The 17,344-nt window shown below is 40.8% G+C and overlaps 1 protein-coding gene and 1 long non-coding RNA gene across 2 annotated transcripts in view; both read right to left on the bottom strand.

Annotated features, from left to right (window-relative positions):
• Window positions 1–1,902: 1,902 nt before the first annotated feature.
• Window positions 1,903–9,866, bottom strand: LOC132872406 (uncharacterized). The gene is made up of 4 exons (XR_009651434.1): window positions 9,568–9,866; window positions 6,138–6,194; window positions 4,242–4,306; window positions 1,903–3,931 (listed from the first exon to the last, which is right to left on the bottom strand). It is a non-coding gene; the product is annotated as an uncharacterized LOC132872406 (long non-coding RNA).
• A 44-nt stretch (window positions 9,867–9,910) lies between these two features.
• The window catches only part of tars1 (threonyl-tRNA synthetase 1), a 46,779-nt gene continuing 39,345 nt past the window's right edge, over window positions 9,911–17,344 (bottom strand). The window contains exons 14-19 of the mRNA XM_060907199.1: window positions 17,053–17,130; window positions 16,860–16,960; window positions 16,470–16,574; window positions 15,653–15,725; window positions 15,451–15,565; window positions 9,911–10,651 (exon numbers count right to left, since the gene is read on the bottom strand). Of these exons, the coding sequence (XP_060763182.1) occupies window positions 10,503–10,651; window positions 15,451–15,565; window positions 15,653–15,725; window positions 16,470–16,574; window positions 16,860–16,960; window positions 17,053–17,130 (621 nt within the window). The 3' untranslated portion in view covers window positions 9,911–10,502. The remainder of the gene's footprint in view (window positions 10,652–15,450; window positions 15,566–15,652; window positions 15,726–16,469; window positions 16,575–16,859; window positions 16,961–17,052; window positions 17,131–17,344) is intronic.

Here is a 17,344-nt window from a genome sequence, read left to right as displayed (position 1 = left end):
CAAAAGATCGTTAAGGTGTCGATATAGCCGCTCTAGTATATTTGGTCTTCATTGCTTTATTCTGGCCAGGTCATGCTGGCTCTAAAGCCTATCCCATGAACAATAGCTCATCAATTTGATTGATTGATTGATTGATTGATTGATTGATTATTCTGAACAATAAAGAAGAAAGATATAAAAATAAAAAAAATTAAATAAAAAATGCAATAATCAAAACATCATCATAAACAAACAGAATAGCGTAGCCACAAGGCAGTAACATAATAATGTTCGGAAAGGATTAGGAAGAAGTAATAACTTATCCAATCCTAACCCTCTATACCACCGCTAATCAAACGTCACTTTCCGCCATAATAAACTACAACCCCGATTCCAAAAAAGTTGGGACAAAGTACAAATTGTAAATAAAAACGGAATGCAATGATGTGGAAGTTTCAAAATTCCATATTTTATTCAGAATAGAACATAGATGACATATCAAATGTTTAAACTGAGCAAATGTATCATTTAAAGAGAAAAATTAGGTGATTTTAAATTTCATGACAACAACACATCTCAAAAAAGTTGGGACAAGGCCATGTTTCCCACTGTGAGACATCCCCTTTTCTCTTTACAACAGTCTGTAAACGTCTGGGGACTGAGGAGACAAGTTGCTCAAGTTAAGGGAGAGGAATGTTAACCCATTCTTGTCTAATGTAGGATTCTAGTTGCTCAACTGTCTTAGGTCTTTTTTGTCGTATCTTCCGTTTTATTATGTGCCAAATGTTTTCTATGGGTGAAAGATCTGGACTGCAGGCTGGCCAATTCAGTACCCGGACCCTTCTTCTACGCAGCCATGATGCTGTAATTGATGCAGTATGTGGTTTGGCATTGTCATGTTGGAAAATGTAAGGTCTTCCCTGAAAGAGACGTTGTCTGGATGGGAGCATATGTTGCTCTAGAACCTGGATATACCTTTCAGCACTGATGGTGTCTTTCTAGATGTGTAAGCTGCCCATGCCACACGCACTAATGCAACCCCATACCATCAGAGATGCAGGCTTCTGAACTGAGCGCTGATAACAACTTGGGTCGTCCTTCTCCTCTTTAGTCCGAACGACACGGCGTCCCTGATTTCCATAAAGAACTTCAAATTTTGATTCGTCTGACCACAGAACAGTTTTCCACTTTGCCACAGTCCATTTTAAATGAGCCTTGGCCCAGAGAAGACGTCCGCGCTTCTGGATCATGTTTAGATACAGCTTCATCTTTGAACTATAGAGTTTTAGCTGGCAACAACAGATGGCAAGGTGAATTGTGTTCACAGATAATGTTCTCTGGAAATATTCCTGAGCCCATTTTGTGATTTCCAATACAGAAGCATGCCTGTATGTGATGCAGTGCCGTCTAAGGGCCCGAAGATCACGGGCACCCAGTACAGTTTTCCGGCCTTGACCCTTACGCGCAGAGATTCTTCCAGATTCTCTGAATCTTTTGATGATATTATGCACTGTAGATGATGATATGTTCAAACTCTTTGCAATTTTACACTGTCGAACTCCTTTCTGATATTGCTCCACTATTTGTCGGTGCAGAATTAGGGGGATTGGTGATCCTCTTCCCATCTTTACTTCTGAGAGCCGCTGCCACTCCAAGATGCTCTTTTTATACCCAGTCATGTTAATGACCTATTGCCAATTGACCTAATGAGTTGCAATTTGGTCCTCCAGCTGTTCCTTTTTTGTACTTTTAACTTTTCCAGCCTCTTATTGCCCCATCCCAACTTTTTTGAGATGTGTTGCTGTCATGAAATTTCAAATGAGCCAATATTTGGCATGAAATTTCCAAATGTCTCACTTTCAACATTTGATATGTTGTCTATGTTCTATTGTGAATACAATATCAGTTTTTGAGATTTGTAAATTATTGCATTCCGTTTTTATTTACAAATTGTACTTTGTCCCAACTTTTTTGGAATCGGGGTTGTATATATACAAAAGAAAACAAAAGCAACAAACAAAAAGAAAACATACCAACATGGTATAATCTCATCTCATTATCTCTAGCCGCTTTATCCTGTTCTACAGGGTCGCAGGCAAGCTGGAGCCTATCCCAGCTGACTACGGGCAAAAGGCGGGGTACACCCTGGACAAGTCACCAGGTCATCACAGGGCTGACACATAGACACAGACAACCATTCACACCTACGGTCAATTTAGAGTCACCGGTTAACCTAACCTGCATGTCTTTGAACTGTGGGGGAAACCGGAGCACACCCACGCGGACACGGGGAGAACATGCAAACTCCACACAGAAAGGCCCTCGCCGGCCCTGGGGCTCGAACCCAGGACCTTCTTGCTGTGAGGCAACAGCGCTAACCACTACACCACTAGCCGCCACATGGTATAATATCGACCAAATCAAATCATATATACAGATACTTATGTTATGCATATATACACACATACAATACATCTATAGAGTACATACATATACACATACCTATAACTATACACAAAATACAAGAAGACCAGTCACAGACTTACTCTCAATTTCATCATCACCTATATAGTCTGCCTGTCCTCATTCTCATATATTTTTAGTAACATGTTTTTATATAATTTTTTAAACAATTTTATGTTGGTGCTGTTTTTGAGTTCATTATCCAGACCATTCCACAATTTCACCCCACAGACTGTTATGCACATACTTTTCATAGTTGTTCTAATATTTACTCTCTTAAAATTCATTTCCCCTCTCAGGTTATACCCACCCTGCCTTTCCATAAACGTATTTTGTACCTCACCCGGAAGAAGGTTATGTCTTGCTTTATACATAATTTGTGCAGTCCTGTGTTTAACCAGATCAGTGAATTTCAGAGCGTGTACTTTTACGAATAATGCATTTGTATGCTCAAGATATCCCGTATTATTGACAATTCTTATTGCTCTTTTTTTGTAATGTGCATAACGGCTGCAGGTTAGATTTGTAGGTATTACCCCATATCTCCACACAGTAGCTCAGATATGGAAGTATGAGTGCATTATACAGAGTATGTAGTGGTTTATAGTCCAGAATGTGTCTTGATTTCCCCAAAATTGCAGTAATCTTTGCTATTTTTGCTTTAACATGATTAATATGTGGTTTCCAGCAGATTTTATGATCAACAATCACACCCAGAAATTTTATTTCATAAACTCTTTCTATGGTTATGTTGTCAATTTTCAATTCAACTTGAGGGTTTGACTTATATTTTCCAAATAACATAATCTTTGTTTTACTCAAATTCAATGACAATTTGTTTACATTAAACCACCTTTTTAATTTATTAATTTCGGTTGTGATTGTCTCCATAAGCTGCTGTGCATTGTCCCTGGCGCAAAAGATGTTTGTATCATCGGCAAATAAAATGCATTTCATTATACATGATACATTACATAAGTCATTAATGTACAATATAAACAGTTTAGGACCTAAGACAGACCCTTGCGGTACTCCACATGTTATGGGCAAATAATCAGATGTGTGATCTCCAATTTTTACAAATTGCTGCCTGTTGCTTAAGTAGCTCCTCACAGTTTCAAGACATATTTGGTTTTAGTTGACCGAAATGGTATGATGTGTTTCCCATATTTAGTGATCTAGAGTAAGATCACTTTTCATTTATCTGTACACAGAGAAATGTGCTTTTTCTTGGCATTTGAAGCACCAAAGTTCATTGTAAGAGTATGGTTCATCCTCATTTTGGAGACATCTTGATAGCAAGAATTTTTTGATTTTCTGAACACATTTGTACTATGGTTGTTAGCATGTCAGTGCCGGAGGTGGCAGGATCAGTCAAGCCAAAGCGTATGGAGGCCAGTTGCTGGAACAGCTGGGCCTCTGTTGCTGTCTTCGGCTTTGCCAGCTCGCACCAGAACTCTTCCTCTGGGGTGAGTTTACCAGCAGGTACCTTTAATGTGATCATCAAAGATGAATGTTAGCACTTTCAAAACTACCAGCCTGATCATAATCCCGCCATCTAATCAGCAGTCTGTACTTTTTTTTTTTTAAAGCTCCATGCATATATCCTGGCTTGATTTGCATAGAAAACTAACCAAGTTCAGTATGGTACTTGGGTACAGTTTAGCTCACTGGGTCATGGAAATAGTAAAAAAAAAATGCAGCATCATGGGTAATTTGCTGAGCTGTCTAGTGGAAACGACCTTTAACGGTTATCTCATATATTTCCCAGATAACAAGAGATAAAATTGTATGCCTACCTCTGACGATATGTTCAGCAGCCACACCAATTCTTCAGCAGTGAACTCCATCGCCGAACTGAAAACTGTTGTGTTGGGGATTAGAACAGATATACAGTTGTGTTCAAAATCATAGCAGTGTGTTTAAAAACGTGAGTAAGGCTCAAAATCCTTATAATAGTTTTTATTTCCATGCACTGGGAACACTGCACATTATATTCTACATCAAAACATGAAGAAAAATGTATGAATATTTTAATTACTTTACAGAAAATGAAGAAAAATGAACACTGGGCTGTTCAAAAAAATAGCAGTGTCTGCATTTTTCATTACAAACTCCAAATATTTACTGTATAAACTGAAAAAATCTTAAGGATTTAGTATTCCTGTGAATCACTAAACTAATATTTAGTTGTATAACCACGGTTTCTGAGAACTTCTGGCACCTGTGAACAGGTATTCCAGCCCAGGATGATTTGACAACATTCCACAATTCCTCTGCATTTCTTGGTTTTGCCTCAGAAACAGCATTTTTGATGTCACCCCACAAGTTTTCTATCGGATTAAGGTCCGGGGATTGGGATGGCCACTCCATAACTTTCATTTTGTTGGTCTTGAACCCTGATGCTGCTCGCTTACTGGTGTGTTTGGGGTCGTTGTCTTGTTGAAACACCCATTTCAAGGGCATTTCCTCTTCAGCATAAGGCAACATGACCTCCTCAAGTATTTTGATATATGCAAACTGGTCCATGATCCCTGGTATGTGATAAATGGGCCCAACACCACAGTAAGAGAAACATTCCCATATCATGATGCTTGCACCACCATGCTTCACTGTCTTCAGAGTGTACTGTGGCTTGAATTCAGTGTTTGGGGGTCGTCTGAAAAACTGTCTGCGGCTCTTGGACCCAAAAGAACAATTTTACTTTCATCAGTCCACAAAATGTTTTTCCATTTCTCTTTAGGCCAGTCGATGTGCTCTTTGGCAAATTGTATCCTCTTCAGCACGTCTTTTTTTTAACAGTGGAACTTTGCGGGAGCTTCTTGCCGATAGATTAGCTTCACACAGGCATCTTCTAATTGTCACAGTACTCGCAGGTAACTTCAGACCGTCTTTGATCACCCTGGAGCTGATCATTGGCTGAGTCTTTGCCATTCTGGCTATTCTTCGATCCATTCGAATGGTAGTCTTCTGTTTTCTGCCACGTCTCTCTGGTTTTGCTGTCCATTTTAAAGCACTGGAGATCATTTTAGCCGAGCAGCCCATCATTTTCTGCACTTCTTTACAGTATACGTTTTACCTCTCCAATCAACGTTTTAATCAAAGCACGCTGTTCTTCTGAACAATGTCTGGAACGACCCATGTTTCTCAGGTTTTCAGAGAGAAATGGATGTATAACATGTGCTGGCTTCATCCTTAAATTAGGGCCACCTGACTGACACCTGTTTTTTCACAGAATGAATGATCTCACTAATTGAACTCCACACTGCTATTATTTTGAACACGTCCCTTTCACTTAATTATTCGATTACACAGACTCAGGAGCATGCATATCATGAATGTTGGGTCTGTTGGTTTTCTATGACTCTACTACACCTACTGGTAAATTATTTGCCATGTAGTAATATAATTTCCACCAAAAACAGTGACTGATCTGGTTAGTCGTGTTGGACTGCTATTATTTTGAACACAAGTGTAGAACCTGTATAGACTCGCACAGTTTTAAAGGCCAAATATAGAACACAAATACAATTACAGGGATGTCTAAGACATCTTTGGGTTGAGTCAGTATTACATGCCTTTGTAGAGTGACTGTAAGAGTCACAACTCAAAATTACCATATGATGAAACATGTTTATGATCAGCCATATATGTAAAATAGTAGCTGAATGTGTTGCATTGTACATTGTACACACCTGGAGTTGTCTGTTCTGTGTTACTTCCTGTCATCACTGCACACACACTGATAACGGCTGCCAAAGGGAACAGGAACAAATGGCAAAAAGTAATATAATAAATACCTTTTAAAAGTCAACAAAAACATCCTGCTTAATACTAGCTGTTATTATCGAATAAATTCCACATCAGTTAGCTAAACTTTGGGTTTTATTTCTCATTATATCTAGCCACTTTATCCTTCTACAGGGTCGCAGGCAAGCTGGAGCCTATCCCAGCTGACTATAGGCGAAAGACGGGGTACACCCTGGACAAGTCGCCAGGTCATCACAGGGCTGACACATAGACACAGACAACCATTCACACCTACGGTCAATTTAGAGTCACCAGTTAACCTAACCTGCATGTCTTTGGACTGTGGGGGAAACCGGAGCACCCGGAGGAAACCCACGCGGACACGGGGAGAACATGCAAACTCCGCACAGAAAGGCCCTCGCCGGCCCCGGGGCTCGAACCCGGACCTTCTTGCTGTGAGGCGACAGCGCTAACCACTACACCACCGTGCCGCCCTGGGTTTTATTTATGATACTTAATTAGTATGGGTTTTTTTTTTCTCAGCCCTGGTCATTTTAATCACTTTATACTCCTGAGAGCTTTTGATCGGTCTGTACTGAAGAAAGTTGAATCGACAATGATCTATAAATGTAGTCCTCTGTCGCCTTGGAGATTCTGCCTCACGGATACGGTATCTATGAGCAACATTCACTAACGCAGATACAGCTGTTCAGAGATGTTTCTCAGTTTATCGAAGAACAAACACGAGTATATATCCAAATTGAAGAGCGTGGTATAACAATATGATCGGGATGTGATTTAAGAGCGTGGTGTAGCCGTATGATCGGGATGTGATTTAAGAGCGTGGTGTAGCCGTATGATCGGGATGTGATTTAAGAGCGTGGTGTAGCCGTATGATCGGGATGTGATTTAAGAGCGTGGTGTAGCCGTATGATCGGGATGTGATTTAAGAACCACGTGGCCCTAAATTCTCCGCTATTTTTTCCTGCTTCACCACGACCCAGTTCAAGATACTACATCATGCATCACATGATGGGATTTCCCTGTTTGCACAAGGCATTGTGGAACACAAATTTGAAACAGGAGAGAAAAATGGAGGACATGAGTGTGTAAATGAAACATGAAAGACCGACTACAGTAACAGAAACTGCGAAGAAAAGACATTATGTTGTGAAGGAAAGGAAACACAGGACTAAACTAATAAATATCGGTGGTCAGCGAGAATCTCGGTGTGATCAACTGTTTTTTTTTTATTCCCATTTATGCAGCGTACAAGAGTCAAGGATGGAGATACTATCCACTCAGAAATTTATTTAAAAATAAAGGTTCTGCGTATCTCCTTTAAGGTCGGCCTGTATCGTGAAATACAGTGACCTCTGCCTTGAAAATACTGGGCCTCGGTCAGTATTTTCAAGACCTTGGTCACGGTGTTTCGTGATACAGACCTCCCAGCTGGTAAATTATATATATGTTATTTACCAGCTGGGAGGTCCGTATCGTGAAATACCGTGACCGAGGCCCTCTGGACCGAGGTCAGTATTCACGGCCGAGGTTACAGTATTTCACCATATGGACTGACCTTAAGCTGGTAAATTATATATTTATTTTTTTCTTTACCAAATTGTAACAGAAAACGAGAGTGCCCGAATGGGAAAACCGAGCCGAGGAGAGCCACCATTTTGAATCCTCATTCATGGATGTAATGCAAATGGCTTCCTCCTCGGTATAGAAGTGCACTTCCATGGCAAGAAAAAAACTACATTTTGCCGCCTATGTAGTCCCCTATTTATACAAAATTGAGTCATTCAGGATTCAGCCATGTTTTTGCTCGGCGTTAGCAACAGTTACAGGTTTTTAGCTTTCTCCTGAAATGTTTTCTTTTATTTCGTCTTCCTCAGGGTAGCAAAACTCGCTTTCGCTGTGAAGACTGTCGTTATCGCTACCCATGATGTAAAATTAATGCTATTCTCCTGAGAAATGCAAAAATAAATGTTGACAAAAACTGCTACTATGTTTGTTGTTGTTGTGAATGAGCAAGTCACCAGAGGTCCGTATTGTCGGATATGGACCCGCTCGCCAGCCAATCAGAGCGCAGGATTTGATGGAAACCGGACTGCGAAAAAATAAATATATTTATTTTACTGACTTAAGGTCGGTCCGTATGATGAAATACCGTTACCTCGGCCCAGAGGGCCTTGGTCAGTATTTTCAAGACCTCGGTCACGGTATTTCACAATACGGACCTCACAGCTAGTAAATAACATATATATATATACACAATGAGGGCGGCACGGTGGTGTAGTGGTTAGCGCTGTCGCCTCACAGCAAGAAGGTCCGGGTTCGAGCCCCGTGGCCGGCGAGGGCCTTTCTGTGCGGAGTTTGCATGTTCTCCCCATGGGTTTCCTCTGGGTGCTCCGGTTTCCCCCACAGTCCAAAGACATGCAGGTTAGGTTAACTGGTGACTCTAAATTGACCGTGAGTGTGAATGGTTGTCTGTGTCTATGTGTCAGCCCTGTGGTGACCTGGCGACTTGTCCAGGGTGTACCCCGCCTTTCGCCCGTAGTCAGCTGGGATAGGCTCCAGCTTGCCTGCGACCCTGTAGAAGGATAAAGCGGCTACAGATAATGAGATGAGATCTCACAATGACTAAATTTCACCGGTTTAATGAACTCTCGCTTTAATTTCCGTATTGTCTTGAGCGCCCTCTGGAGGCAGTCCGCGCAACACACGTTGGGAAACACGGAAGTAGGACGAACTTGTTTTGCTTTTTCTCGCCGGTTGCCATGGTGAAATGTACCGTAGTATCGAAGCTCCATTGATGATGGCTTTTTATATTGATTATAGCTTCCCAGAACTGGTTGAACAAACTTAGATTAACTGTTCTGGAACCAAAAACACGGAGTTTCCCATCTCAGTGTTGATCAACACTGTTAGACTGAGTTTATTAAACCTGCTTCCCCTCTGGACTCCACCTGGCAGCCTCGGCTTCAGGCTGTACACAGCAACCTGGGAGCCCCACTCAGTAACACATCATATAGATGATAAAATGACCAAAACACTTTAGCAGCTCGGTTATATTTCATGAACAGGACATAATTTCGACTAGAAACTTGCAACTACTGTACTATCAGTCATGTAACTTTAATGTTGAGCAAGCAGAGCTGAGAAAACAATGGGGTTTTCTTCTTTTTAATAGATATCCACAGGATGTTTACATTTAATAAGAACTTAACTGATTAACTGTATTGTTTTTGGCTAAAATCCCTCCTGCTTGGAGTCAGTAATGCTCTCTCGTAGTTTAAACATGAGATTTTTCAGGTCATACATAATGAATGATTTTTGCAAAATCATAAAAAAAAAAAAAAGTGTACTCACCTTGAATCTAAATATCCTAAATAATCCACGTGTAACAAATGGTCAGACATTATTTACAAAAATGCTAAAGATCTAGTTTCAATAACAAGCCTAAAGTTGACATTTTCTTAGTGCTCCTCTGCCTTCAGCTCTGTGTGCTCTTCTATCTACCAAAGCTTCTTGTGTTTCCTGGAAATCAGATGGTTCAGGCAGGAAGAAAGTGAAACTAGCCCTGGTGTGTTTTCGCAACTTTGTGGTCTTACTATGCAAAGTCAGACTTCTGGCTCAAACTGCACATTGTACAGAACTGCACCAACATGGGGGGGGAAAAAAAACAAAACAAAAAAAAAAAACACAAACACACTTACAGTATAAGATTTATTTCATTTGCAGAGAGCCCCTGATTTATAAGACAGAAATCTTCCAGCTTACAAAAAGACAGGAAAATAGACCTGAGGGAAAGTGACTAATTTGACAAACCATGATTTTTGCCACGGATTAGAAAATACATGAATACAGACCGACTCATTAAATCACAACAATCTACACAGAAAACAGAAATCATCTTAAATCACAGACCTTGTGAACCTTGATTCAGTTTGAAGAAATGAACAGGCAAAATATGCAGATGAAAGTGACTCTGTAGCTATATTCATTTCAGGTAAATTTTCTTTGTAGTGCTGTTAAGATTTGACAGAAAGACAGACACATTATTGCTTTTCGTTATTGTCATATAAAATCCGTGAGTGTCGATGAGCTCAAGAGGCTCGCGGCTGCAGGATGTAACGCAACCCATCCTTCCTTACAAACGGTCATGATAATAGAGCTGGGAGCAAAACGGCAAAAATATGATTTGAATCTTAATTAGAATTTTGCCTCGAGGCTCAACGTTTATTTGCCTGTCCCTGAGATGTAAAACAACTTGTCAGAGTGGCATGGCATGTATTTTCAGGACTTTAAAACTCTTCTTCGGCATTTCGGGTTCTTGATGCCTTCAGCTGTCTCAAGCGCTCCATGCAGTCGGTTAGACTTCGCTCGCCGTGGACTTTGTTGTCTCTGGTCCGCACGTTCACGGTGTCGCTGCTCTTTTCCTTCTCTCCCACCACTGCACATGAAAACAGTAATAAAACTTTAAATGGCACACACACACCAGGATATAGCATCATAATTTAATGAGGACTATACTCTACAATAGTATTATAGGGTCAACTAAAGCAACCAGTGTTTCATGCTCTCAGCTTCTGGTGAATACTTCAGTAGATATGTAACGATATTCGTGCGCTCATATATTGTGATACAAATTTATAACGATTCAAAAGCGGGATTGCACATGACTTCACCCTGGGAGGAAGTAACACAACCCTAATGCATCAAACACGCAAACCAATCTAAAATGGGAAAGCACTGTTGTGTGATTGACTGCACAAAGAGATTGAACAAGGAATTGGAGGGGTTTTTGTTGTTTTAAAAATAAACTGCTAAAAGCAACAGAAAAGAGAAGAAAAATGGAACTAGAGGTAACTATTCATAAAAGTGTTTAAGAAAAGGCCTTTTTCTTATGAACTTCTCACTTTTGAATAAAATATTTTAGTTAATAAGCAATTTTATTTTTTTCACGGTCCGGTTTCCATCAAATCCTGCGCTCTGATTGGCTGGCGAGCGGGTCCGTATCCTACGATACGGACCCCAGTTATGGACCTCTGGCGACTCGCTCGCTCACAACAACAAACTTAGTAGAATTTTGTCAACATTTATCTTTTTTTTTTTTTATAAGATTTATTCATGAGATTATCAAAAATCTTATAAATTTTTGCCAGCATTTCTCAGAATAGCAGCATTAATTTTACATCATGGATAGTGATAATGAAACTGCTCACAGTGAAAGCGAGTTTTACTACCCTGAGGAAGAAGAAATAAAAGAAACATTTCAGGAGAAAGCTAAAAACCTGTAACTTGCTAAAGCCGAGCAAAAACATGGCTGAATCCTGAATGACTCAATTTTGTATAAATAGGGGACTACATAGGCAGCAAAATGTAGTTTTTTTTCCTGCAATAGAAGTGCATGCATATATATATATATATATATATATATAAAAATTTCAATCTTTACAAATTGGTAAATTGTTAAAGAAAATGAAAGGTTTTTTGTTTTGTTTTTATTTTAACAAAAGGAATATTTAAGCTGATTAAGAATCTCATCTCATCTCATTATCTCAAGCCGCTTTATCCTGTTCTACAGGGTCACAGGCAAGCTGGAGCCTATCCCAGCTGACTACGGGCGAAAGGCGGGGTACACCCTGGACAAGTCGCCAGGTCATCACAGGGCTGACACAGACACAGACAACCATTCACACTCACATTCACACCTACGGTCAATTTAGAGTCACCAGTTAACCTAACCTGCATGTCTTTGGACTGTGGGGGAAACCGGAGCACCCGGAGGAAACCCACGCGGACACGGGGAGAACATGCAAACTCCACACAGAAAGGCCCTCGCCGGCCCTGGGGCTCGAACCCAGGACCTTCTTGCTGTGAGGCGACAGCGCTAACCACTACACCACCGTGCCGCCCCTGATTAAGAATCATTTTCCTTAATTAAAAAAAAAAAAATCATGGTAAAATCAAATCGTGACGACCTGGGTGAATTGTTACATGCCCATCTTCTGTATCAAGATTAGGGGTTAAACACAGATCCTACATCACAGCAACAACTGACAGTGAAACAAAAAGGAGGCAACACAATACATCACTGAATATTCCAATTGAAAGGATTAAAATTCTGTTCAGAGGAAAACAGAAAAGCCTAAATGTGGTCATTATTAAAGCAAAACAACATTTGCATCCATGTACCCTATACACTGAATGTCTTCTTGCTCTTAATTAATCTTCAGTTTGGCCTGAAGCTATGCAAATGTCTGCATCATAAAACTACACCTCATACTTAAAGCTACAGCGCTGATTACTGAAACCGGAGAACAAAAAACCCCAACGCGCGAGCAAACAAGTATTCCAGAACTGATGTAGTTTAAAATTTTGCCTTTACTGAACAGATAAAGCATTTATTTGTCCAGTAATTTAGCAGGAAGTGATTTAACCTCGTTTTGCTGTGGTTGCTAAAGAAGGCAACTGGACTTGCTTGAAATTCTTAAAAAAGACGTTTCACCTCTCATCCAAAAGGCTTCTTCAGCTCTGTCTGTCTAGTGGGGAGTTCCAGGTATTTATCCTCTAGTGGATCCAAAGCAACCCTAATGCCTCGGTCACAACCAGCTGTACGTGCTCCTACGGCCGGTCTACGTGCAAAAAACGCAAGAAACGCACGGAGGGCGCGCGTGTGACGTGCTGATTTTCGAGCCATAGACTGGCCGCAGAGGTTCTTTGTCATGTCAAACAAACTCTACGGGCGCTTACGTTTTTTTCAGGTTGCAAGACAAACTTACGGCCAACGTGCGTCTTTCTCCATGAACAAAAAAATGCAGCGATTTGGGAAACGCTAAAAATCGCACGGCCCAAAAAAAAAAAAAAAAAAAATCGTACGTCCGGTTGTGATCTAGGCTTAAGGAGAGTTGTCGAGTCATCCTGTAGGTGTCGGGGTCACTGGAGGCCAGGTGTGAACAGTGAGTGTGTTTACATGCACATAGAGAAAATCAAATTTCTGCCGTAGCTCGACTGAAATCGAAGTTCTAAATGCCATGGAAACACCTTAGCTCGGCTGAAATCGAACCGAACTGGATTTCTCGTAATCGAGCTACGCGACCTAGATTATGCGATTGTAGCCGAGCTACTTAGTGCATGTAAACCCTATCGAGCTACGTAGTTCAGCTACTTACTTCAGCACTGCCCCTTCCGGAAGTGACGAGTGACGAGACCACAAGCGGGAAACACAACAGCCTCGGTCGGCATGACAACAGTAGTAGTAGCGAGCAGCAGAAGAGGTCAGGAGGAACAACATCTCTCAATGTTGCTGTCCTTGTCGTCGTTCTTCTTGTGAACACGGAACTGATAACTTTGTTTATACTCTTGAATAGCTCTTCATCATGACGACAACCGGAAGTGTACCAACACGATGGAGCGTGTAGCGCCACCTGTGGCTCGGGTGCACAATGTACCTCACACAATAGCTCGATTTCCTTGTGTGCATGTAGGATTGGATTTCTCTGGCACCCCTGCTGGGACCCTTAGCTCGATTACCGACAGTAGCTCGATTTGGATGTGCATGTAAACGCACTGAGTATTAGCAGCCTAGAGAGTCGTCAGGGTGACCTGTGGGTCGTTGGCTCTCTCTGCTATCATGCGAGTCATTGAAATCAGCTGAGTTTTGGTGTGGATGTGTACTCAGTTTTCCGGGAAGTGTGCCAAGGACTGCATTGCTGGTGGCTGGTAAGTGGTGTCTCAGACTGAACTGAAGAAGCCTTTCGGATGAGACGTGAAACGTCTTCAAGAACTTCAAGCAAGTCCAGTTGTCTTCTTTAGCAACCACAGTTTATGACCTGGATGACTAAGAACCTGCACAGGCAAACCTCGTTTTGGTATTTACTTCATTATCCAGTTGCCAAAATGAACTACTCACAATGACCTGACAGAAACGAGGTGTGTTTTTCTCTGTGGTTTTTCCCCTTACAAACTGCGTCATGTGTTGTGTAACTCATATTGACTGCTCTGTGTTATGGCTCACATGGTAACACTATCCAAGCTCATGTCTAATTTGTTTGACAGAGTGGGAAATAAAATACAGAGCTAGAATAATAAAATACACTGAACACAGAGGAGGTAATATAAACATGCAAACCCGAGGAAATCAGATGAGCGTTTGTCCTCTACACTGTACTTTAAACATACAGAGTTGTCTCGGATGTTGTTAATCATAAACCTATCTACATCAGAAAACTAAAATGATCTGAAATTGCAGCATAAAGACAGAGGCTTCACTCTTTCAGCTGATACTCAGTAACTGACATTTGCACTCATGTGTACAAGTTTTTTTTTTTTTTTAATTTGTATTTAATTTAATAATAGTTGAAGAGGCATGAACACTCGAGTGGCATCCCAAACCATACACCACTGCTGTCATTACTACTTAGGCACAATAATACGTACCCAGTGTTGTAGATTTTCAATACAGCCCTGAGGTCTGCTAGTACGCTGAATGGGTATTGGCATTTGCAGCAACTAGATCTGTGTGGTGGAAAACGCTGCAGCACAACCCACGTTTTTAAATGTTCTTTCGCCAGACCCACACACACATGCTGAAATTCCAAAATCTTTCATCCGGTAGCTTGAAATGGTGCCATGTTATGTTCTGCTTACTTAGCAGTTGCTGTAATATTATGATTCTAATGATCCACAGCAGGATCCTATATTTTGACAGCCAAGCTCAGCAAGAAAATTCATAAAAATGCTCATAAATCCACACTGGCTGCAATCACTTTTGTGGGTGAGAATCACACCACAGTACAAAATTATAAACATAATATTCTAACAAAACTTGTTTCAAATGAATGCCTCTTTCCTAACCGACATTGTGTGTAAACAGTAAAATGTAAAACAAATTACAGTCTGCCACAGGTGAATAATCATTGGATTACAACAAGCAAGTGAAGACTTGCCGTTTTCCAGTCCATTACCTTCTCCATTCAAGTTTTACAAAAGCAATTTGGGCTATTAATCCATTGCACGCATCGGTAGTTTATTTTTTCAGCCTCTGCCAAACAAGGAACACCAAACAAACAACCCCCCCCCAAAAAAAAAACCCCAAAACAAACAAACAAACCACCCCACTCTACCCCATTTTGCTAAAATTCAGTTTTTCAATACGACTAATTTCAAAAGTAGATTGCGGTGTGCAACCAAAGGAGGGAATGTGTTCGTTTTCTGACCTACAGCTCAGTTACACCTGAACTTGCTTACCTAAAATAAAGTTGTACTGAGCCAACTGTGCGTTTCTGATCTTCTTGTTCAGAGTGCAGCCCGGATCCAGGTCTACATCTGTCTTCAGGCCTGCGTTGTGAAACTCACTTTGCACCTGAATGGGGGGGAGAAACACAATTGGCATTAACTCCTAATGCAGCTTTATATATATGCTGCATTAACTGAAAGCCAAGAGCCTCACCCTCTGCGCATAATCATCGCAAGTGGGTCCAACAGGGACAACCATCACCTGACGTGGGGAAAGCCACAAAGGCCTGTTGTTTTTTTTTTTTACAAAAACAAACAAACAAAAAGGTCAGTATACAAAGGAATTCTAGTCAGTATGCAATTAGGATGGATAGCTAAGCTTTACTGAGTCCATGATCATAAAAGCAGTGTCTCATCTCATTATCTCTAGCCGCTTTATCCTGTGCTACAGGGTCGCAGGCAAGCTGGAGTCTATCCCAGCTGACTACGGGTGAAAGGCGGGGTACACCCTGGACAAGTCGCCAGGTCATCACAGGGCTGACACATAGACACAGACAACCATTCACACTCACATTCACACCTACGGTCAATTTAGAGTCACCAGTTAACTTAACCTGCATGTCTTTGGACTGTGGGGGAAACCCACGCGGACACGGGGAGAACATGCAAACTCCACACAGAAAGGCCCTAGTCAGCCACGGGGCTCGAACCCGGACCTTCTTGCTGTGAGGCGACAGAGCTAACCACTACACCACCGTGCCACCTAAAAGCAGTGCAAAACTCTAAACTAAAAATAAAACGATTCTCTGTAAATGGTATTTTATCCTTTTTTTTTTTTTATTTCAGCACTATCCAATGTGTGAAAACAGATCATTGCAGGAATCAGTTAACTAACATTTCTTGACCCCCCCCCCAAAAAAAATAAATTTAAAATAAATAAAAACTCATTACTTATTATTGTAATGCAGCCTTGCTTTAAATTAAAAAAAAAAAAAAAAAAGCATAGCAAGATTTGTCGTCTTTATACATACCATTTCCCACCATAGTTTTCTGTCAGGATGGCAATCATCCTCTCAACCGAGCCCAAAATAGCTCGGTGAATAATCACTGGCCTCTTCTTATCATCTCCATCGTGGCTACGGAGGCAGATAAATGAAGTGGTTCATGAATTCAGTGTCAGCCAAAAGTACTTTTTCTTCTATATTCTGACTTTATGCATTTTAATCTAAACATTTATTTACACACTAGTCCAACAACATGCAAATCATTTTTACACAAGGCAAATTTGCAGAGAAAATGAGTGTAATACAGAAAGATAAGCTCTAGGTGTCACTGTTGCATTAATAAAATTTGTACAAATTCCAAAACCCCGTGAATACACAGGAATAACACAAAGGAAGAATCCACAGTGTGTCGTTTACCTGACGAAGGTTAGATTGAAGCGAATGGGGAGCTGGAAGTCCAGTTGGATGGTGGCACACTGGTGGTATCTTCCAATGGCATCCTTGATCTGAATGTCAATCTGAGGAATAGAAAAAAATATATATAGAAAGTAAGTAAACAGGCAACACACTATGTAAATCATCATGTTGAAAATCTTTAGTTCTTTGTTACCTTTGGTCCATAAAAAGCACCGTCTCCAGGGTTTAATATCCACTTCTCCCCAAACTCATTTAGACTGTTCTCTAGTTGCTTTTGAAACCAAAAAGAGAAAGAGGACGTGAAACGCAAAGCACCGGTTTGAGTGTAGACTTTTTCATAAAGATCTACACCACCCAGAGAGGTTAGTTCTAAAAGATTTAGAGGATAAAACCCAAACTCTGGTCCAATTTTTCAAACGTGGTTGGTTTGTAGGAGTGCCGTTAGTTGCGTAATTCAATAGTGTGAAAGTAGCAAAAAGCTGAAA

Source organism: Neoarius graeffei, chromosome 24, assembly GCF_027579695.1.
Source record: "Neoarius graeffei isolate fNeoGra1 chromosome 24, fNeoGra1.pri, whole genome shotgun sequence".
In the NCBI taxonomy this organism is placed as follows: Eukaryota; Metazoa; Chordata; class Actinopteri; order Siluriformes; family Ariidae; genus Neoarius; species Neoarius graeffei.
Note: the sequence above shows the minus strand (reverse complement) of the source record. Positions and strands in the feature narration are given on the sequence as shown.